This window comes from Ilyonectria robusta, assembly GCF_021365365.1.
Source record: "Ilyonectria robusta strain PMI_751 chromosome Unknown BGZ61scaffold_197, whole genome shotgun sequence".
In the NCBI taxonomy this organism is placed as follows: domain Eukaryota; kingdom Fungi; phylum Ascomycota; class Sordariomycetes; order Hypocreales; family Nectriaceae; genus Ilyonectria; species Ilyonectria robusta.
This window is the reverse complement of record NW_025764631.1, coordinates 1-9,835: the sequence shown is the minus strand read 5'-3', so window position 1 is coordinate 9,835 and position 9,835 is coordinate 1. Positions and strand designations below refer to the sequence as shown.

The 9,835-nt window shown below is 37.4% G+C and overlaps 2 protein-coding genes across 2 annotated transcripts; one reads left to right on the top strand and one right to left on the bottom strand.

The window, feature by feature from the left end:
* Nucleotides 1-4,139: 4,139 nt before the first annotated feature.
* Nucleotides 4,140-6,617, top strand: BGZ61DRAFT_501368 (uncharacterized protein; the record flags this gene model as incomplete). Its single annotated transcript, XM_046251701.1, has 6 exons — nucleotides 4,140-4,198; nucleotides 4,247-4,408; nucleotides 4,481-4,918; nucleotides 4,984-5,421; nucleotides 5,482-5,777; nucleotides 5,830-6,617. 6 exons carry the CDS (start codon nucleotides 4,140-4,142, stop codon nucleotides 6,615-6,617), a joined length of 2,181 nt encoding a protein of 726 aa, XP_046092809.1.
* A 1,945-nt stretch (nucleotides 6,618-8,562) lies between these two features.
* BGZ61DRAFT_552702 (uncharacterized protein) lies at nucleotides 8,563-9,405 on the bottom strand (the record flags this gene model as incomplete). The annotated part of the gene is made up of 2 exons (XM_046255536.1): nucleotides 9,135-9,405; nucleotides 8,563-9,021 (listed from the first exon to the last, which is right to left on the bottom strand). Exons 1-2 carry the CDS (start codon nucleotides 9,285-9,287, stop codon nucleotides 8,563-8,565), a joined length of 612 nt encoding a protein of 203 aa, XP_046092808.1. The 5' UTR covers nucleotides 9,288-9,405.
* Nucleotides 9,406-9,835: the final 430 nt, after the last annotated feature.

The following is a 9,835-nucleotide window of genomic DNA, read 5'->3' as shown; positions in this document are numbered from 1 at the left end:
GCCTTATAAATAACTATAACTACTACTAGTAATATAATAACCTTAGAAATCTATTACTATAGACTATATTACTAAGCTTCTACTATCTAAAAATCTAATAACTAAGTACTCTATAACAGTATATTTATTATTATAAATAGGCTTATAAAGTTTATATACTTCCTACCCTACTAAAAGTCTATTAATATAGAATAACTTTCTTATATATTCTTAAGAAATATTATTAGTATATATAGATTACTAAGGGAGATTATATCTAATAGAGGAATAACCTTTATATCTAAGTTCTAATAAGGACTAATAGCTTAAATAGAATTAAATTATAAGCTTATAATAGCTTAGAAATTATAAGTAAATAGATAAATAGAAAGATTTAATTAAATAGTAGAATAGTATCTATAATACTATATTAACTATAAGTAAAATAATTAAGTTTAGAGGCTGCTTATAGTATAACTAGCCTATAATATATCCACCTTAAAAACAATAAAACTTATACCAGCTTATACTAATTTTAAATTCACCTCTAATACCTATAGATTATTATAAAAAGAACTCTTAAATACTAAGGTAATTCTTAATACCAATTAACTATAATAACTATATAAAGAAATAAAAATAGAACTGGAATTTATCAGAAAATAAATAAAAAAATATTACAACTAGAAAAGATTAAAGAGACTAATCTTCTAGAAGGGAGATATAGTTTACCTTACAATAAAAAACATTATAATAAAAAGGCTAAATAACAAATTAGAGTTCAAATTTATTAAATCTTATAAAATTTTAAAAAAAAATCTCGAAAAATAACTACAAACTAAACTTACTACTAAAAGTTAAGCTCTATCCAATCTTTTATATTTTCTTACTTAAATTAGCAGCTAATACTATCTATATTAAGATATAGAATAATAATTAAAAAATAGAAATTAAAAATAACTAGAAATTTATAGTTAAGATAATCCTTAATATAAAAGAGAAAATAATAAAATAAAATATCTTATAAAATAGAAAAACTGCAATTCCTTAAAAAATATATAAAAACTCTATAAATATCTTATATACTATTAAGCTAAATTAAAAAACTTCCTTAAATAAAAAAATACCCTAGAAAATATATATTAAAATAAATTCTAGAAATAATACCTAGAAATTATAAAGAACCCTTACTAGTAATAATAAAACCTAATAGAGATAAATTAAGTAATATATTCAGTATAGAAAACCAGTCTAATATATCTATAGCACTAGCAGCCTGTATCTCCCTAATAGCCTATTACTTCTTAAAAATAGCAGACTCTTAAAAACATACCCTATTAATATTATCCAGTTTCCAGATTCCTTAAATAAATAAATTAGAATTATACTTCTTTAATATTTTCTTTTATTTATAAAAATATACTAAATAGACTAATATCTTAATTAAGATACTCTCGGCTTTCTTAATATTTAGATTGACTTTTTACTAAGCCTCTATATTCTTAGTTACTATAGAATTTAATATTAAAAAGAATAATAGAATACGCCGAATTACTTATAAAAACTAGTAATATTAAAACTATTATAAAAATAACTCAAGCTTATATATTTACTATACTATAAGAACTTCTTAGATATATAGCAAACTAACTACTTTTTAAAGTAGTAGGAATAAGATATAATTTTATAACTCTTAAAGGTAATAACTTATATAAGAATGGAATATTACTCAGTCTTAATAGATTTAGAAATACAATCTAATATAATAATTAGCAGAATATTTATAGATTTAGATTAAATATATATATAAAATTAAGGGAATAGTCTTATAACAGGCCTTAGAGATAAGAACTAATAGAGGGGAGATATTATATTATAACCTATATATACCTTAAGTAGATAGCAGGCAGTTAGAACTAGTAGAATTTTAATACCTATAATTTTTAACTAACTAAAATAGAATTATAGAATTACCTTTATAATTCTATAATCTTAAATTACTAGATTACTTATACAATCTAGCAATCTATCTAAATATATAGATAATAGAGTAATATATATTTCTAATAGGCAGCTACTTAGCTATTAATATAACTTAGTTACCTTAATTATCTTAACTTACTATATATTATTATACTTAACTATTACTAAATATAATATTATCCTATAAGTAATACCCTAACTACTCTGCTAATATAAACTTATAGTTTATCCACTAGCAACCTGCCTTCTATCTACTCTAGATTATACCTATAGCAAACTAGAAGATATAACTATTATAAGTATACTGCAGTATACTTTATATTTTTTTTAATAATACCTTAGGCTTATTTTAGATACTTTTAATATAAGCTTAACTATTATAAAATATAGTAAAAAAGATATAATAGCTAGTTAAAATATTATAAAAAAATATAATAGCTAGTTAAAATATAAAAAGTAATATTTATAAAATATTAATTTTTATCTTTTTTATAATTTAACTATATTAAGATATTATTAAAAGTTATTTTAAAATAGAAACTTTTATTCTTATTAAGTTTATTATTAAATTAATAAATTAAATATTTAATTTATATTATTATTAATTTATTATTATTATTAATTTATATATTTTCAAGCTTTTAATTTTCTTTTTTTAAATATATATACTATTAAAGCTTCTTATTTATTAATAATATATATAATAAGCTTATATTTTATAAAAGTATATATTTTATATAAGTTTTATATTTTAAACTATAATTTTTTAAAAGTTTTTTAAAAATTCCAAAATTATATAACTTATTTTAAAAAATTAAAAATTAGAGTTTTTAAATATATAATATAAGTAGAATATATATTTATATAAAATATAAGCTTATTATATATATTAAAATTTTTTTAATTTTAACTTTTTAATTTTAATAAAACCTTACTTTTTACTATTAATAATATAATTTTTATTTATATATAATTTTAATAGATTTATTAAAATAGATTTATTATAATTTATTAATAGCAATCTAACTTTTTAATAGCCTAGTTATTTAACCTTTTAACTATATAATTAGCTAATTTTTCTTTTAATAGTATAGCTATTTAATTTTTCTATAAATAGCTAGCTTTTTTAATATTTTTTTTAAAAGTAAGTCGGGGCTTTCCAGTCTTTAGAAATAAAGGTTATCTAATCGGATACTTGCAGCTGCTAGGGCTAGAATTAGTAAGTTCCTTTAACAGGAAGTACTGCATCAGGTAGAACCAGTAGCCAGACCTACTGGGGCTATAAATTGGGAAGGTCTCGGACAGGACCTTCCAGATACACACAAGCATCATCCTTCTGGCATCTTATTATTTTTTTTCCAATTAACAGTCTTTTAACCTATCCTTTAGTGACCTATCCAAGGTCTATTTGATCAAACGGTATCAGCTGAAAAAGCTATCTATTTTGCCCGGCTGTCCGATTTATCCGGACCCCAAACCTAACTCTATCCGACCTTTCCGACATAACACTATCGCAGTTATCACAGCTCTGCCTCTGGGTGGGTTATGTGTTCTTAGTGTCCTCTGCTCACTCCCTCACTCAGTAGTAAGGTAAAAAGTAAATAATAATAATTAAAAATACTAATAAGAGTTTTTATAATTAACCTTAAAATAAAATTAGTAAATAGCCAGCTTTATAATACTAATAAGTAGCTAGTAAAATTGCAGCAGAATTCTAGTATATAAAAGTGCACTAATAAGTAGGATTTAAATTAATAAAAAGCATAAAAAGTACAGTATCTATAAGCTTATAATACCTATATTAAAATAGTATAGCACTCTATTAATTACTATATAAATAAGTATAAAAAGACTGTAAGCTTTAATAAATAAATTAAAATATAGTAAATAAATATTTTATTAAAATTAATTAATAGATATATCTAAGTGCCTAAAGATATATAGGCGCCTGGGCGCCCACCTATCAGTCGCCGACTCTAATATGTTGATTAGTAATCATTTCGATTCTACTGGTTTCTGCCGACATCGCTGCCTTGCCACACGCACCATTCACAGGGAGGGCGTCGCACTTTCCAAGTTGCAACGGCGCAATACGCGACACATGCTGCTGGGCAGAGTATTCATTTCAACCCAAGAGATTCCTCGCAAACAAGGCACAGACAAGGGGACGGCCACAAATGTCGGCCGCACGGGATGATGGGGCCAATCGTGAAGCGGCCTTTACGAAAACTCGGAGGTGAGCAGGCATATTGAGATTGCGACACCATCTCTAACGCTGAGCTAGACCGTACGGCATTGCATGTACAACATGTCGCCGAGCGAAGATGAAATGTGTACAATCAAGTCTAGAAATAGGGCGCTGCGACCGCTGCGTCAGGTTAGGAAGGGATTGTGTATACGAGCCACATCGCCGGGGTCTATGGCGTCGAGAGCAGTTGGACGAAAGGTATACCAAAGATGTTGGCATAGCCATCCTACCACCTGGCCTTGTGTGTCTTGGGCTAACGAGGCGTTGCAGACTACGAGATCACAACCAGGGCTCCAGCGATGATAATACCTATCCACCTCCTGGACAACTGTCAGAGACGAGGGACAGCACGGCGCCTCTTGCCATGCCACTGCCAGGACAAGTCCCAAGAGGCGGTAACGGTAACGTATTCTTGGGCGAGCATGCCATCGTGCCCATGAGTCAAGCCTTGCCTTTTGAACCACATCGGACTCAGTCAGAGATGAAAACGGCCTCGTTCGTAGCTCAATCACTCATCACACTTTCGGAGGATACTCGAGGGCTTTCTCTCAACACAGCTCTTGATCCCGAGAAACGGATTCTGAACGCAGCCACAAAGAACGACAAATCCTTAGACACTAACCCAACCGAAGGAACATCGTGGGGTAGCGATGACCCTATTAACCTTCGACTTATCAGTCGACCCTCGGCCGAATATCTTTTCGAAGGGTAGGAACTCCACTATCTCAAATCCTGAAACCGCCATGCTGTGCGAACTAACTTTAGATCCATAGATTCTTCAAACATTTCAACCCTCTTGTTGGCCTTCTAGACCCTCAACTCTACACGTTCTCATATACACGTGAGACGTCTAGCTTGCTCCTTAGCACAATCCTAGCCATATCGGCAAGAGTATTCCAACCGGAATCATACGAATCAATCCAAAAACATTCAGGGACACTCCTGGCTCAAGCGTTGCTTGCATGCGACGCCACTGTCGAGAATATCTGGGCGATTGTGTGTGTGTACCACTGGAAAGACGTGAATGATACCCGGGGCTACACCTTGCTGGGATTCGCCACTCGAATGGCAGCTTCTGCTAAGTGGAATAAGTTCCAGGGAAGCATGGTGCCTGAAAATACGCCTTTGGTTACAGCACAGACAGAGGCGCAAATTCGGCAACAGCGAGACAAGGAACGCGTTTGGCTGGCATTGGGCAACCTAGATCGGGCGTAAGTTGCTGACTTATCGAACGAGTTCCTGGATACATCATAACCTTACTGATGACATAGGTCGAGCCTCTTCACAGATCGACCGGTTGCTCTCCAAATGATCAACAAAGAGATAGGGGCTCGAAGTTGGTTATCGCTTGAGAAATGGACATTCCCATTGGGGGACGGAAAGGCTGTCGCAATTTTCGAGTTGACGCAAATCACCTGTCCAATTCTTGATGCCATGGCGGAATCTCGACAGAAAGCAGGCCCTTCTTCGACGCCTGTGAGCTTCGAATCATTTAGAAAGCATCTGGAAACTTTGAACGTGGCACTGATCGAATGGACTCAACATTGGTGCTCAAAGTTTCTGGAATGTAAGTCGTAACGTTGGCCTTGTTACACTTATCTCGCTGACCTTGCGTCTAGTTCCCCGTCCTGAACTCTTTCAGATGCCCATTCTCTACTTCTTGCGAGATTACACGCAGCTGTACTTCAATTCTGTTCTGTTGGATCGGATTTTAGTTACCAACGAGTCCAACAACACCTCTCTCGATAGTGGAGTGGCAAGAACGATCCAACTCTGCTTCTCATGTGCCTTGGGGGTGCTGCGACAGTTGACCGAGATGGGAAAACTGGATATTTTGTACTTTCTTTGGGACACTGCACATCTAATGACAGCCTATTCGGCGATGATGGTCCTCAAGCTTTCCAGCCAGCCTGGTCATCTAACACCTGGCTCGACGCACGAAGCGTTTGGAGTACTTACTGCAGTGAGCCGTCTATATTCAACCGCGGCTAGCTCTCTTCATATGGCAGACTCGCATAACTCTCAATCTCTGGACGGGATGGCTTTGCCGGGAAGCCCAGTTGGTATCCAGGCACGCCTTCTCGCTGCGATTTTGGTGCGCCTGGAATCTCTATCTCAAATTGCCGGTGACGGGAAGAATGGCGAGCCAATAAGTCACACCCTGCACCCGGGCATACCATCGATACAGAGCAGATATCAGCCGGACCTTGCTTCCACGAGTGCCGAGGGCGAAGGTACAGCACATGATCTCTTCCACACATCAACCGCCGAGTCATTTCAAAACACCGATGTCACGTCAACCCAAGGTGTTGACTTCATGATGGACAGCGATTTCATGAACTCTTCGTTTATGCTTGCTGGATTGCTGTCCTGGGACGAACCGGGCATCTTCATTGAACCTCATTGAGTTAGGCAATGAGAATCTGTGTATTAGCATAGCCAAGACACACAACGTAGAGGCATTTTAGACCACTCTGAACCTCAGTGCCTTGTTTTGGAGGAGGCATTAGTTGCAATGAATTGCATGCCAATCAACAGATGCTATCTCAATCCTTCAAGCTTACTTCAGGATGCGATTCATCCCCTGGTCACCTAACCTACGAGGGGAAAAGAAGCAACTTATTGGGCTTGGTAACCGTATCCTCTTTGTCACTGGGATTGCATGAGAAGCAAAAAAGTCTCTGCTTGAGAACTATTTTTGTTGAACTGCTTGCCCTCATCATGTATGTAAGGCCATCGCCGCCGGCTCTTGGAGGCGACCTCAAAAGTCGCCCACAGTTCAACAGTATCCAAGCTTCTAGATTCACATGTAGAGTGGGGTAACGTCGAGATTTAGAAGACACCACCTCCCCAAGCGGGCTTCTTGACGACGCGCTGGTCGTAGAAGTTAACCAAGCTTCAGTCTTTTAGGAAGTAGCTTTGACACCTCACCCGACTAGTTCAATCCCTGCTGTTGTGTCTGATACGATGGAGGAATGAATTGATATGAAAAGAAGTGCATAAAGTAAACTGAGAGAGGGTTCAAAGTGGCCATCATGTCCTCAGAGGCCATGGCGGCAGTTTTTGGGACCCGATAGCTAGGGATCCGGGCCTCCCAGGTCGGGTGGCTGAGAATCCCGGTCTCTTGAGACTAACCAGCTCCAAAATCCAGACCATTGAGACCGAATAATACACCGAATAATTTCACACCTGCGTACTGCGTACAACGTGTGTAACTTATTATATTCGAAGGCATAGAATTTCAGTAGAAATGAAGACATAAAACTGAAAGGATTCGCGTATGACTATGTGATTAACACTTGATTGCTGTATACATAAGTAATCGGCCGGTGTGGAAAAATGGTCTCGTTCAGCGTCACATAAAGACGGTCTATGTAAATAATGTGAAATCGGTCAAAACACAGAACAGGTCCGGGTGGCCGAATCCAAGACCCAATCGGAATGAATTCGATCGCAAAGTATCTCCAAATCACGCGCAACAAGCAGTCATGCTAACAAACTAACGTAAGCATTCCGGTCATAGTATTAGGAATCAGCATCTGTCCTCCGCCCCAATTTGATCTATTTAATCAGTGGTACCCGAGGCCCGTACAAGCTCCACAGGAACGTGTTCTGTAACCCCATAAAACACATGCAAACAAGTACTTTCTACGATAATTCCACTCGCCCCAAGTCGGTTAGAAGAGTCTAGCATTGTGTCACAATGAAGGGGTGTAATATTCACAGTAGACTTGATTCTGGAGAGTTCTCGGGGTAGTTGAAATCACATTTCACATGGCTCTAGTATTCTCTTGAGAGAAGACTGACTTGGCAGACTTAGACCCGAGGAGGTTTTCATCAAGCCGATGACCGCAGGATCGAACCTTAAAGATTGGAAGGTGAGCGCTATGGCATCCCTACACGCACTAGCGAGCAACAATTTTAATAAATAGGAATCGAATGTTCACCAAAGGTTGAAGTGCATCGAAGACTTTAAACGCGGAAAACATTGTAGCCGGTATCGTAAAGGTAATCGATCTTGAACCCTTTTTATACAAGCCAAAAGATCGAATCGGTACTGTCCATCTTATGGGACAGCTTCCACCGATGTTTGAACCTCCTTCTTATCAACAGCCTGTCCCAGCAATACCCCTTTGAAGGGCTTCACGATAGCGTCAATCGCAATATTCACCGACTGAGAGCTCTGCATAATGAGAAAGTGAACGCTAAGAAACTCGCAACTCGGTAGGATTCGTTTTGAAAGCAAGCAGTTCAATTTTTTCTGCTAGTTCAGGGGTTCTGTTGAGTAATTCAAGTACCTTAATCACAGGTAACTTGCAGACGGCGTGAACGCCGACTCCCTCTAACACGTTTCATGGGATCCCAGTAGCAAAGATCCCACGGCCATCATCTGAGGTCTGCAAAATTGGCCAGCATAACATCCCACTTCGGCCCATAAATCCCTGCGGTATCCGATCTATTGACTTCTGACAAGTTGATGATGCCGACATCTTATTATACCCAGTCCATGGTTCTTGTCGAGATTCTTTCAAATATATTGGCATGTTTGACCTTATTGAATTTTCTTCCATTGACACGTCGGTGGCACCCAGATCTTCACAATCACCTTCCACAGCTTCATCCATGTTTATGAGGTTTGTGTAATCATCTGCGCGCAAAATTGGTTGCGCAACCCGGAGGATCTCGTGGATCTTTCGGAACTGATTGTTTTGTTGTTCCAATTTCTCCATTTTATCTTGGATGTCCCTAATATGCCGGCCCTTGCGATCCCCAAATGCGGACTGAGACATACGGTTCCGGTCTCTGCGCCTCTATATGAGATCTAAGCACTACACTTAAAGGCGAAAATTGAATCAGGAATACGTACAGAAAGGCGCTCGTTCGTAGTTGATAGCGCCTGTTTTGGGCTGGAACGTTCGCTTACAGTCGGGTCCCTGCTCTGGTCCGTGTCGCCTGGTCCACCAGAGGGTTGATCTTGTCCGCATAAATCATTATCAACGGTGGACACCGAGTTCGACGGTTGAGCTGCCATCTGGGTGGCGTCCGGCTTTGTTATTTTGAAATTCGGCGAATCCATGCTGACAAGATCGGAATGACACAGGGCAGGTGGACTGAGTCAAAACAAAACGAATCGATCTGGCCGTTCTTATAGGGTTTTATAAAAGGTAAATCATCATCGGACAACAATTGGCTCGTTTCTAAGCCTTGGCCAGCACGTGTATGCATAGACAGCAGCCCCTCATGGTCGAATATCGGAAATGGCACGGTGGTGATAAGCTGGTTTCTGAAGTCGCCGGATTTAACGCACTTGCATGCCCCGCACAACGCCGACGATGTGAATTCAAGCCTAGATAAGGTCTGAATAAGGCCATATCTACCTACCATACGAGCTTTACCGCTTCATAAATTGCGAGAGATTGGCTCGAACGGAAACGGAATTGGTCGGTCACCTCGCCGATGACAGGCCGGCGTCTTGGTGGGGTCCCGGTCTCTATGAGCATGGATTATGCTGACGTAAGGACTTACCAATAAAGCCTGAACCAGTCTTACCAACTCAACGCCTTTCGTCACTCCCACTACTCTTCGTCTTATAACCCTAGTTGCTCAATTCCGATTGTTGGGAGG